Source organism: Musca domestica, unplaced genomic scaffold (genome assembly GCF_030504385.1).
Source record: "Musca domestica strain aabys unplaced genomic scaffold, Musca_domestica.polishedcontigs.V.1.1 2, whole genome shotgun sequence".
NCBI lineage: Eukaryota > Metazoa > Arthropoda > Insecta > Diptera > Muscidae > Musca > Musca domestica.
In genome coordinates, this window is record NW_026712249.1 from 22,905,996 (window position 1) to 22,920,681 (window position 14,686).

The 14,686-nt window shown below is 36.4% G+C and overlaps 1 protein-coding gene across 1 annotated transcript in view; it reads right to left on the minus strand.

Moving 5' to 3' along the window:
- Positions 1 to 14,686, minus strand: part of LOC101891180 (uncharacterized) — a 177,457-nt gene that overhangs the window by 13,345 nt on the left and 149,426 nt on the right. Inside the window, exons 4-5 of the mRNA XM_059121988.1 lie at positions 11,380 to 11,471; positions 8,297 to 8,422 (exon numbers count right to left, since the gene is read on the minus strand). Of these exons, the coding sequence (XP_058977971.1) occupies positions 8,297 to 8,422; positions 11,380 to 11,471 (218 nt within the window). The remainder of the gene's footprint in view (positions 1 to 8,296; positions 8,423 to 11,379; positions 11,472 to 14,686) is intronic.

A 14,686-nucleotide genomic window follows, 5' to 3' on the forward strand; every position in this document is an offset into this window, starting at 1 on the left:
CCTCTAAAATCATCAAAATACCGAATATCGGGAGGTACCGTTATGTGGGAGCTAATAGAAGACGTGGACCTGCACAGACAATCTCCTGTCATAGGCTGTAGCACTCATTACGAATATCAAATACCTATTTTTAAAAGAATTCTGATAAATATTGTCGCTAAAATCATCAAAATACCGAATATCGGGAGATCCCGTTATATGGGGGCTATACCAAAACGTGGACCTACATAGGACATTTTCAATACCAAAAGTCCTGCAGATATAATATACATTTGAGTAAAATTTTATCAATCTACTTCGATTCGTTCGGAAGCTAGAGACGGACAGACGGGCGGACATCGCTAAATCGGAATAGAATTTCATGCTGATCAAGAATAAATATACTTTGTGGGGTCTATAATATATATTTCGAGGTGTTACAAACGGAATGACAATCTTAATATACCCTCCATGCTATGGTGGAGGGTATAACAAAATATAAGGGAGATTTTCTCTATAGAAATGAATGGAAATCTTCTCACTTTCTCTTGAAACCAAAATTAGGATTCAAGAAGAATCTCTTTGCAACTTCTCAGCATTTAAAGACATCCCCAAACACTGCTCATCTAAACCACCTGTTGACAGACCATTTAACCATTTGTAGTAAACCATTTTATAACCCATTCGCCTGCAGCATTTCAAACTCATTTCAACTGCTTTGATGCTCGTTCATCTGCTCACAAATGTCCAATCATTAACTACAGGATTCTTAAAATGCAATTAAATCCTCTTCTTAAATGTGTAAATGAGTGTGAGAGAGATTGCATCTCTGTGTGCGTGTGTGAGTGCATATGATGTTAATTAATTACAGAAAATGAATAGCGACTTCAAGTGTTGGCCATTCGTAAAATCCCACAACAGGACACTGCCGATTTGATGCGAATGGCAATTAATACTCTGGTATTTCATGCAATCCTCTTGGAATTAGATTCTTAATTAGGGATGCAATACGATTAATGGACGATTTGGGCGGGTGAAAACAACAACGAATAAGAAGCTTAACGTTATGAAACGAAATTTAAAAATGGAATTCAGCTCAGCTATGTGTGAGATAATTTTTGTCAGATACAGGTTATTGGACTGTACTAATGCTAGTTATTGCACAAATAATATTTTAGGCCATATTCCTGTGAAATATATCTTTGAGCTTTTTAGAATTCTGAAAACTCTATTGCACTGGAGCAAGGCCAAGCAAAGAGAGTTCCATGGGGTATCCAAGGCGTACATAAGGTTGGCAAAAAAGGTTTCTTTTGACAACCACTTGGCAATAAACTTAGCAGTTTTTACACTAATGAGATTTGACTCTCTTTAAATTTCAAATCACAATATGATAGCAAACTTAGTTGTGAGATGGGGTTACTGACCGACGTCATGTAGACCATGGGAATATATGTGAGTTCACCAATACATTCCTATTTTTTTTTTTTTTTTTTTTTTTTTTGAATTTTTGGTGAAAATGATTTTGATAGAATATCTATAATGAGGAAGGAGCTGTCGGATATTTTTATGAATACATTGTTAGAAACATTGGTGTACATAAATATAACTTTGTACATTTTTTTGCAGAGAATTTTACGGATTTATCGGTAGAATGTTTGGGTCATATCGAAAACACATTTCACAAATTTTGAAAAAATAATAAAATTGAAAAAATAATTTAAATAAATAGCGATTTTTTTGATCAAAATATGCATTTCTACGAACAAAAAATTCTTTAAAAAATCCTCCTCTCGAAGACTCTTCAAAAAATATTCTTTAAAAAATCTCCCTCTCGAAGACCTCCTATCTCGTCGAACTGAGTCGAGCTACATCCGTCCGTTCGTGGGGCGTAAATATGGAACAATTGCCATGAAATTTTGCATAGTCTCGTGGCTCTGATAATCATTTTGCTTGAATACACCACATTTTTCAAAGAATGAAATAGGCAACAAACAAACATATGCCTGCCACCATGAGGTTCAGGTTGAACGAAAGCATAACAAATGGAGAAAGATGAAAATGTTTATAAGTGCGGTTGTAAGATTTAGAAGACTTTCCAAAAGAATTTTAGTTTTATTTAATTCTTTGGTTCCTCTTCTATTGAGCTTACGATCTCACTTGGGCAAAAAAATGTTTTTTGTTAAAGAAGTTATTTTTAAAATAAATTTTGGGGAGAATATTCCAGACAAAAAACAAGGGAACTGATGAGGATTGATGGCTCTTTCCGAAACCTAGGTATTCCCTGCCTTACCCCCTGATAAACATTACCATCGTTCTCCACTAATAAACAAAAATAATAAAGGGATAAAGCCTGACCATTTTGCAACAACAAAATACTACGGTATCCCGAACAAACAAGCCAACACTGTTTAGCTAGTACGAACATCAAATTTCATTATAATAAATACATTGAAGGGATGGGTTCATTTTTTGTGCAATATGCATGTTTAAAATTAACGATACAATTTTCTGCCAGGTTATGGAGACTAATTCCCATTTTTAGAGTATTCCCATGGTATATCGCATTTGTCGTAAATTATTCTCTAGCATGCAGAGAACATCGTTGCTGATATATGGGTCGAAGTATTTGTTTGAAGGCCACCTTGCAGTGCTTTCAGACATTCAGTTTTCCGATGATTATATCCTCAGTCATATAGCCAGAGAGGATAAATATCATTTGATACGGCCAAAACGTGGTCAACGAAATAACGGTTTTGGACCCTAGGTCTCTTTGGACCAAATCCGTTTTAGGACATTTAGAGTCAATCTAGCGATCTCCGTCCGTCCGCCTGTCTGTCTGGCTTGTGCGTACTATAATTCTCGATGGGAGTATCTGATTTGATCCAAACTTGGCTCATCGTACTATTATTATCAAACAGATCGAATTCAGAGATGGACAATATCAGTGTCTCTACACATAGGTCGTAATTTTCAAAAAATATTTTACTACACAGAAGGAAAAAGGATTATTCGATTTTGCTTTGCATCAGTGTCATGTCAGGAGCAAAAGTGGACAATTTCGATACACTCCATCAAGTACCTCCCCCACAAAAGGTCACAACATTGAAAAAATGTATTTCTTATAAAATGTGATCCAAAAATCCGATTGTCTTCAAATTTCACACATCACAATATTTGTATTAACCCAAGGTCTGGTGTGAAGCTGGAATGTATTGGTCCACTCCTTCTGGTACCTCCCCCACAAAGAGTCAATATTTTGAATACCCATGAAGCTCGTAAAACACAAAATTAACATTCGATTCCATTCAGAATTGACACATCTCAATATTTCCATCAAAACAAGATCTGTAGTGAAGATAGTAGAGATCGGACTATTTCTTCTGGTACCTCCTTCACATAGGGTTCAAGAGTTTGAAAAACCAAACGAAATTAAAATTCAAATCTCTTCTAATTTCACGCATACAAACATTTTTGCTTTTAAATGATCTGTTGTGAAGGTGATATATAACTGAGAACCCCTTCTGACAACTTACCCACAAAGGGCTACAAATTTAAAGTCTTTTTTCTGTCATAACTTGCGAAACGCGTCAGCTATTCTTTACAACTTTACAAAAATTATGTAACACCTCGAAATATTGGTTTCCCATATAGGAAAGTATATATGGATCTTCCTAGCTCGCCGAGCTGAGTCGATCTAGCTATGTATGTCCGTCCGTCCGTCTGTCCATGTTAATTTGTAATCACTCTACAGGTCGCAATTATGGCCCGATCCTTACGAAATTTAGAATGAAGGTGGGGATAAGGTCAGAATAGAACACTATTTCTTTTGCATAATATTTAGGGGTTGAAATGGACCAAAACCTGAAAAATTTCCTGATTTTGCAGTTGCTCTACAGGTCGCAATTATAGACCAATCAAAGCGAAAGTTAGCATGGGGCTAGAGCTTCAGGCTGGGCAGAAGCCTTCCAATTTTGATGGTCATCGGGTAATATTTAGTTGGTGAAATAGACCATAACATTTGTGTTAAATAAAAGTCAAATTCTCCATTAAACCGCGAATATTTTTAATCCCTGACCGTTACGTAGATGCCGATGGTAAATATATCGGATATATATAGCGATATATATAAAATACATATATAAGAGGAAGGGGATGTTAGCTAGAACGCTTATATCTCAAAAATGGCTGGACCGATTTTGACAAATTTTGTCATTTCAGAATGCCCTCTTGACATAAAAGTATAAAATCTAAAAAAATCGTAGAAAAATATGCCAATAATGATGTTAATATAGATTTTGTAGTATTTTGTGACATTTTTATATTTTTTCATAAATTTTATCGCATGCGATTTTTTAATTTTGACTTAAAATATTGAAGGGTATATTTTGTGATATTTTTTCACCTTACAACACAGGTTAGGATCATTATATACAGATTTCAATTATCGTCCGATCCTCACGAAAAGGGTAGGGTTAGGCTCAGAAGGGCTAGGCCTATTGTTTTCAAAGATGCCCGCAATATATTTAGGGGTTGAAATGGACCAGCAACTCAAAATGTTCCGGGTTTTGCAGCCGTTATAAAGGTCACAAATAGAAACCAAAGAACACGAAATCCCGCATGAAGTTAGAATATAAGACAGTGGGCAGAATGGACCACTACTTTTGTATGATATCCGAAATACACAATAGGCGAACTTCTGGCTTTTTATGCTGATTTCGTTGACGAATATAACCAAATATCGTAGACAAGCAAATCATATAGATGAGTCTAAATTTGGAGACACAGAAGAGCCTCTTCTTTTGGAGATGGTCGCAAAATATTTAGGGGTTCAAATAAACCAAGAACAGAAAAAAATTCCTGATCACACAATTGAAGCCAATAGACACGCCTGAGAAGATGGTTAAGCACAGGGAAGAATTCTGGCATTTTGGGTGACCATTGGATTATATTTAGCCGTAAAATGGACCATAAAAACCTACAGCACTACGGAGTGCATAAATATTGGGAAAATCTCCCTGGTCAAAATGCTAAGGGTAAAATCTGGGCAGTGCTCCGTGACATAATTTCAAAAGCGAAATCTTCTAAAATGGATTTGTAAATAAGGGGGCTTCGAACATATTGTGGTGTTGTAGGGTATCACATGGTCGGCCCGCACGACTATAGCCTTTGCTTACTTGTATTAGATAAAGTATGAAAATGGAATACTTCGGTCCACTATATCTGTTACCTTGCGCATATTTCCACATTTTCCAAAAATTTGCAAATAGGAAAACTTTGTATAGGAGAGAGTCGATATGGTCCAAATCTCACACGTTGTAATATTTATATCAGTCTTAGGTCAGATACAAATTGATCAATATTGGTGTGGGTGTATTTGTGATATTTTTATTTGTCGTAGTATTTTGTTGGCTATCTGATAAAATTTGGAGGGTAAATTTAACCACTACCTTTGTATGAAATTACTTGGAATGCCTATCAGAGCGATAGAGGTCAAATTAAATCGGTCAAAAATCAAAAATAACATTTTTCCAAAACTGTATGGCATTATTTCAAAAGCAAAATCGAACAAAATGGGTTTGGATCTGAAGGGGATTTCCAACTATTATTGTGTTGGGTATTACATTGTCGGCCCCGCACAACTATGGCTTTTGCTTACTTTTTTATTTTAAAATAATTTATTTTTGAAGTTGAACTTAAAAAAAAATAAAAAAAAATAGGAGCATTTTTTTTTTTGCCTAAATAAGGCTCTCCACCAAAAATTCACTATTGCTGGAATTTGGGAAATTTCTAATATCAATTTTCATTAATTATGATTTATTAACTCAAACATGTTTTGTATCAAATGCTGTAAATTAAATATGAAAATTAAGTACAACGACTTAAAAAGTTGGTCGTTATGAGTTATGGAAATGCTGAAAAAAAAACATAGTTTTTTTTTTTTTGACAACTTCTAGAACACGTGAATCGGATGATAAAATATTAAAAGCAATTACATATTTCACTTGATAACTTTTTTTGTCAAACTTATTATTGTCCTTGCCACAATGACCGGGAACTTATGTCAAATGATACGAGCAGGGAGGGTCAGAATGTGTTCCATTTTTTTTTTTGTTTCAAAACCTAACTAAGTCTGATAAATGTTTTCATGTTTTTCTTCGTTTTTTTGGCATCATCACATCAGCATCTTGCTATGATACAATAAACCTCTCTCCCTCCCTCCTTCTCTGGTTTTTTTATACCCTCCACCATACATAGTATGGAGGGTATATTAAGTTCGCCATTCCGTTTGTAATTTATCGAAATAATCATTTTAGACCCAACAACGTATATACAGGGTTGCCCATATTCGACGGACCCATGTTTTTTTCGATGACTCTTTGGGCCCATTCCAATCGACAAGGCTTGTCCGCAGGCAACATTCTTTGCGTCAATTGAATTTTGTACGGGAACAAATGCAAATCAATGCGAATAATCCGTTGTAAAGTTGACCGAGCCATGCCCAACTGCTGAGAAAGGCGTTTTTGGGATGTTCTTGGGGACCTCTCAACACTGGCTTTTATTTTTATTTCAACTATTTCAGAGCGCTCGCGTGGCGTGTATTGGTTCATGGTAAAAATCTGCTTGGACTGACGCTTCAAACGAGGTATGTCATTAAGCGATGTGACATCTCTGTCAAAAGTTATGGCGTTGCCAGATGGGTCCGTCGAATATGGGCAACCCTGTATATTCTCGATCAGAGTAAAATTCTAAGACGATTTAGCCCTATCCGTCAGTCCGTCCGTCTGTTGAAATCACGCTACAGTCAAAACGAATTAAGATAGGAAGCTTAAATTGCATAAATAAATAAATTTTGCACGGATCTCTCTTTTGTCTGCAGGCAGGTCAAGTTCGAAGATGTGCTATATCGGTCCACGATATCGTATAGCCCCCATATAATGGTACCCCCCAATGGAATTGTCTGAAATTCCACACACGGAGTCCCTTGTGAGTAGTTAATCCCTTGAAGGAGAATTGTCAATATAAGTCCACAACATCATATAGCCCCCATATAATGGTACCCACCCCCCCTTATTTGGTATTTTAATAACTTCAGCCACATTTTCCAAAGGAATTGTCTGAAATTTCACACAAGGAGTTCCTTGTTAGTACTTTATCCCTTGAAAGAGACTTGTCTACATAGGTCCACAACATCGTATAGCCCCCATATAATGGCAACGCCCCTCCACATTTCAGCCACATTTTTTGTCTATATAGGTCCACAATATCGTATATTCCCCATATATCGGCACCTTCCGATATTCTGTATTTTTAATTTAATGGGAATTTTTAATAGATATTAATTTTTTGAAAATTTCCTAATTCGTCCCAAATGGTGGACGGGATTTAAAGTTCGGCCCGGCCGAACTTACTGCTTTTTTACTTGTTTTTTTTTTTTGGTATTTGCTAAGGATTTTCCGTTGACATGTGTCAATAAAACGAAGGGCCACCTCGAGTCAGCACACACTTAGCACGTGGGGAAATGCTACATCAATCAAAGTGATAAATTTAATATGGAGCTCCCTAAGAGGACTTCTTTGTCCTTGTGTTAACAAACGTCCACCAAAGAGGGGAGATGATGGAAACAAAAAAAAAATATGAAAATAAAACAAAACATAAATATTCCATTTAAAGACGTCTCGCCACGAAAAACGTGAAATGAAGCCCAACCTATTCAAGGTTAAGGTGATGTGAAGGAGGAGGAGGACAGCTTCTCAAAGTGAGATTATACCTGAGAAATTTCTTTCTTTATTTTGCATTTCATTTCCTTCTTTACTTTAAGCGACACTGTCATAACAACCAGGATTTTTTTACTTCCCCTGGCGCTATTGTTCTTATGGCTACCAAAAGACAATGCCATGCAATACCATTCTGCTTTCTCTTTGGCATCGAGAGGTTTGTCATTCTTTTTTTTTTTGTTTTGCCTCTTCTTCACTGTCGAGCTACGAAACCAAACAAAAGATTCATTCGTTTTGTCAAAGAACGAAAACTCTGTAGGTATTTACATTTGCCCGGCATAAACTTTTTTCTCCTACTTCTGTCATGTAAACAACATATTTCTGTCATCTTCCGCCATTGTCCTTTTTTCAATTTACGAACGATTTCGTTGTCCTTTTTATGACGACAATCGCTTTAACTTTATTAATCTCCATTCCTATTGTTTAAAATTTTTTCACAGCTACTTTATTTGAATGGATTGTCGTCCTTTATTGTTGTTAAATTTGTTATATGCTAGGATGTGTGTGTGGGTGAGTGTGAGAGAGAGAAAAATACAACTTACCGTTGCCTCATCCGTATCTCCGCCCGCTGCTCGTACAACATTACAGCTAATGGTTCGTCAGGTGGCCGCAACTCTTGCGAGGTCCTTATATAGAGATATGATAATAGTACGGTGGGTGCACAATACCTGCAGGAAGTGGGGGAGGAGAGAATAATAATTGAAAAAATTATGTTAAAATTGTCATATTAAGTACGGTGTTAAATATGAATATTATCTCATAGTAAATTGAGGTAATATAATTGCAATGTCAATCTTATTTTTAATAGCGTTTTATTGAGGATGATCGTATAATTCTAAGACAATTTATACTTGTTTTGAAAGGATCGGTCTAGATGGCTAACATTTTTGCCATATGCACGAATTTTGTGGTGCACTAGTCCATGTTTTCGTATAGCCCTCCATAGAAAGGTACCTCGAATATTCAATAAAAATGGTTGAAATTTTGTATTTGAAGTTTTAAAAAGATGTCAACCTTCATTTAACCGCAACATATCGGTACCCTACGATATTCGGTATTTTAGTGATGTTGTGGCCACACATTTCCCAACGAAGTTGTTTGAAACTTCGTGTTTGATCTTCTTGTTGAATACCATGCTCTCAGACAATTATTTTAAAGTTTGAATTTGGTATTCACTATAGGTTTCATCTTCTCTTATCTAAAATTAGGACCATGTACGGAGGTACCAGTAGTGGTGGACTGATACCTGTCATCTTCACACCAGTTTTTGCGTTAGTAAAAATATTGGCGTAAATGAAATTTAAAGAGAATAGGCTTCTTATTTCGCATTCTATGAGAATTATTATTATTCAAAATTTTGACCCCTTTTTGCGGGTGGAACCAGAAGTAGTGGTCAGTTATATCGGTTCTTTGTACCAAATATTATGTTAGTGGAAATATTGAAAATGTTCGACACATCGGACTTGTATTTCACATCTGATAGCAGTAATAAATGTTCCAAATGTTGACCCTTTGTGGGGGACGTATCAGAAGGAGTGAGCCGATACATCGCACTTTAACACCACATCTTGTTTTAGAAAAATATTGAGATTTGGGAAATTTGAAATGTATTGGATGGTTACTTCGTGTGTCATAAGAGATATAAATATTCAAAATTTTGATCCCTTGTGGAGGAGGTACCAGAAGGAGTACTCCGACCTATCCTATCTTAAGGGTGAGATGAATAAACTACAACCTGCTTCAGACCACTGTCATGATAGTGTGATTTCTTTATATTTGGCTGGAAAACCACAAGTGGCTATCGTTAGAGCACTCCAGCATTTAAATGTGAATGAATCTTTCTGTCTCGTAACATCGCTCGTTATAGCGAAGCCCGACGACAAGGAAGTGGATGGAAGAAAACAGCAACATCCGCAGAAATGGTTCGAAAAGTAAAGAAGCGACTTGATCGAAACTCACGACGCAGTAGCCGAAAAATGGCTCGAGAGCTGAACATATCGCAATATTCCATTCGGCAAGTATTGAAAAATGAGCTCGGGGTAAAACCTTTGAAATTCCAAAAAGTGCAAGAACTTACACCGCAACAGAAAGAAAATATACTCAAAAGAGCTAAAGAGTTGCTTCGCTTGACCGAAAGTGGTGAACTGCCGAATTTGTTTTTCTCCGCTTCGATGAGAAAACATTCGTTGTCCAGCAGTTTGTAAACAAACAAAATGATCGTGGTCGTGTTTACTTGCCAAAGAGGTTAGCTGAAAATGTGCACCTTCGGTTGGCCACCAGAACTCAAGCGCCGGCCTTGGTGATAGTGTGGGCCGCCATAACAGCCGATGGTCGCTCTCCGCTCGTATTAATCGACCGTCGCCTCAGAATAAATGCCGAATATTAGTGCGAAAATATTCTGAAGGGTGTATTAAAGCCAACATTTTGGCCGCAGATCTTGGACATTCCAACAGGACTCAGCACGCGCCACTCAAGAATGGTTAAAAAATTAGGTTCCTCGCTTCATTTCCAGCGCACAATGGCCACCAAAATCTCCGGATACCAATCTATTGGACTATTGTGTCCAAGGTATTTTGGAAAGCAAGGTTGGCACTAAAAATACCAAAGTGTCGATCAAGCAAGCGCTTCGTCGGGAATGGGCCAAAATACCGCAGAGCAACATTCGAGCAGCGTGTAACGGTTTCATTGGCCGTTTGAACAAATCTAAAAGTACGTTTATATGGGTTAACCCACTGGATTTGGATTTAAATTGTCATATCCATTACTTTTACTTCAAATAAATCCTCTCAAAGTAGGTTAACTCTACAAAAAGGTCTAACGTAAACATGGCATAAACTTATTTAATTTAATTTAAAGTGTTGATATAATGGGTGATAAAATTCACAAAAATATATTTTGAGCACTTGAAATCATGTTTAATATGGCACAAAACGTGGACCTACACATACAATGTTTCGCCATAAGAGCTAGAAGTCATTTTGACCCCCAAATACCTATTTTTAGACAAATTCGTGGAAAAATGTGGCAAAAATCATCAAAATTCCGAATATCGAAGGTATCATTATATGGTGGCTATACGAAAGGTGAATACGTGCAATGTTCCGCCTATACCAATTTTTAGACAAATTCGTGGAAAAAATGTGACGAAAATCATAAAGATGCCGAATATCGGGAGATGCCATTATATATATACCAAAACGTGGAGCGATATACCTCATTTTCAATACCAATCATCCTAGACACAATAAAAATTGTTCAGCCAAATTTTAAAGGTCTACGTCATATAATGTGGGTTGTATCATGATTTCAACAGACAGACAGACACGGACATCGTTAAATCGGCTTAGAATTTTATGCTAATTATGAATTTCAGAATTTTATGCTGATTATGATTATGGGATCTACGATTAATATTTAGGGATGTTACAAACGGAATGACAAGGTTAATTTATCCTCCGAGGGTATAAAAATAGAAGACCTCATCTACATAATTCATCAAAACTCTTAAAAAATTTATTTTTTTGTGAGAGAGTATTTGTAATTCTAATAGAACTGGGCTGGAATTATTTCTCTTTTAATATAATGTTGTTTTTTTTTTTTTTTTTTTTTGTACTTAAATACTTACATTAGGAAGAAGAGTCCTCGGACATATTCGTGCATATCATCCATTAGATTAACAACACACAAACCAATGCCATGTAAACGCGGAAGGAAATCCTGAAAGAGAATAGTTTCAAAATTACTTCAATCTACTGACGTACTTACAACAAATAATTATGTGGATAAAATATTCTACATTAAAAATAAATACAGGGTTGATTCTTAAATTAGTACTTAAAAATCTATCTGTAAGAGTTAATTATTTATTACACGCACACACTTTGACATTTTCAGCTCTAAAATTGCTTTAAACTTTTTAAAAAACCTTAACTATTATTTGATTGATTGATGTGTCTTTAACAAACATTGTGTATAAATATTTAGTTCAACTGGTGACGACATTCTCCCAGGTTAATTTACTGAATGTGTGTTTTAATTAATTATTGACAAGTATTGAGAACTCACACAATGACAGACTGGTACATTGATGGCAGTTAATGAAGCACATCAAAGAGTCGACAATAAACATACAACATTGTATCTGCTACACACATACTACAGATGTTGTTGTGTTAGTGTCCAATACACATACAAATGTACCTACATTTGTCTCAGCTGGGATTTCGTGCAACACGCAAATCATTTTCGCCCAGAATTAAAACCGTTCGGAAAATGCTACTTGTCGTTGTGTGTGCTTGTGTGTGTGTGTGTGCGTGTGTTTGTGCAAAGTGATTGAAACGCTTGTCGTTTTCAATCATTTGGGACAGTCGGTTGATTTCAAGGTTACATTTGTGTTTGTTTTGTGGACGTGTTCAAGCACAATTGTTGCTCAGAACAATAATGTTCCGAAATTAACATGAACATGAAATAATTAGTCCTTAGAGAATGGCAGTTTGTGTGATAATTGAAAATATCAAGATTTTTGTATAGAGTAATTTTCCGAACGTCTCTTGAAATGAAACAGAGGTTACAAAATTTAATAAAAATAAATTAAAATTGGAATATGCATTTATGAAACTCCTCAAATATTTGAAATTGAAAATGAACTATATCGGTTCAAATTTTGATGAGGTTTCTGGTGTAAAAGTTTTCTTCTCTCAAAAAAAGTTTATTTTTATACCCTCAGCCAAATGACTAAAGAGGGTATATATCATTTGATACGACCAAAACGTGCCTCATTAAAAAAACGGGTTTAGACCCTAGGCCTCTTTGGACCAAATCCCTTTCAGGACACTTGGAGTCGATTTAGAGATGTTCGTCTGTCTGTATATATCATGTATGCTCTAGGTTGTTATGGAAATTTATACTTATGTCTACTGTATTTAAAGGAATCGAATTGTACTAACAATTTAGTACATTGTATTGGACAAACGGAATAAGCTACAATTCTGAAGTTTGGAATAAGAGTCACAGATCGAGTTGAGATCTAGGAAATAATTTTTCAAAATTCGAACCGAAATGCTACCATTTGGTGGTCAGATAGAGTTAAAAACTTGAAATTCGGTATGAGAATCAAGGTTGGAAAGGACGTCTGATATTTGAAGGGGGTTTCGGAAATAAGTACCAAGTGTGCGAACTTTACAAAATGGCACCTAATTTTGCCATTGTGAAAATTTGTGTAAGGGTCTCTTTTGGTGGTAGATTTGTGATAAATCTGTGGTTTTGGAAATGTGTACTACAACTGCACGGAAAGAACTGAAATGGATCATCTTTTGTACAATTTTGGAAGAAGTTTCGGAAATGTGTACTATAATTGTACGCTCAGCCATATGGCTGGAGATATATCATTTGACGCGGCCAAAACGTGCCTCATCGAAATAACGGTTTTCGACCCTACAGGACATTTGGACCGTTTCAGGAAATTTGGAGTCTGTCTAGCGATGTCCGTCTGTCTAAGTCTATCTAGCGATGTCCGTCTGTCTAACTCTCGAAGGGAGTATCCGATTTCATCCAAACTTGGTACATCGTAATATTATAGTCAAACTTAGATCGAGTTAGGATATGAGCAGTATTGGTCCCCTCCTTCTGGCACCTCTCCCATATTCAAAGAAAATAATTTACTGCACACAAAGAGAAATGGTAATCCTATTTTTCTCCAACTTTGCTAATCCTAATATTTATATCAATGCTAAGTCAGGTGCGAATATGGACAATATCGGTCCATAAAATAAAATGGTTGAGATTAGACCATTCCTTCTGGTACCTCCACCACGAAGAGTAAAATTTTAAAAACCAAAACGATCATAAAATCCGAAGTAAACATCCGATTCTCTTCAAATTACACACATCACAATATTTTCATTAATACAGGGTCTGGTGTGAAAATGGTATATAGCGGCCCACTCCTTCTGATACCTCCCCCAAAACGGATCAAAATTTTGAAAATCCATGAAGCTCATAAAACACATAATAAACATTCGATTCCATTCAGAGTTGGTACATCTCAATATTTTCATCAACAGAAGATTTGATATTCTCGAACCTCCTCCACACAGGGTTCAAGATTTTGAAAAACAAAACGCTCAAAGAAAGGGAAATAAGCATATAACTCTCTTCAAATTTCACACATACAGGGTGAGATGAAAAAACTGCAACCAACTTAAGACTGCTGTCATTTCTAAGTCACTGGTCCAAAAGCTGTTAAAATTATCCCAGTTACAGCTCATAATATTGTTTACCAGCGTTCGGAAGCATTTTGGTGAGAATTTTCCTGAAAAAAAAGTTATTCGTGACGGAATTCAAGCGCGATAGTGTGATTTCTTTATATTTGGCTGGAAAACCACAAGTGGCTGTTAGAGCACTCCAGCATTTAAATGTGAATGAATCTTTTGTGTCTCATACCATCGCTCGTTACCGTGATACTGGTAGCGTAGTCCGACGTCAAGGAAATGGACGGAAGAAATCAGCCACATCAGCAGAAATGGTTCGAAAAGTAAAGAAGCGAGTTGATCGAAACACGCGTCGCAGTAGCCGCAATATTCCATTCGCAAATATTAAAAAATGAGATTGGGGTTAAGCCATTAAAACTCCAAAAAGTGCAAGAACTTACACCGCAACAGGAAGAAAATAGACTCAAAAGAGCTAAAGAGTTGCTTCGCTTGGCCGAAAGTAGTGAACTGATAAAACATTCGTTGTCCAGCAGTTTGTAAACAAAATGTGCACCTTCGGTTGGCCAACAGAACTCAAGCGCCGGCCATGGTGATGGTATGGGCCGCCATAACAGCCGATGATCGCTCTCCGCTCATATTAATCGACCGTGGCATCAGAATAAAGGCCAAATATTATCGCGAAAATATTCTGGAGGGTGTATTAAAGCCTTGGGCACGCAAACA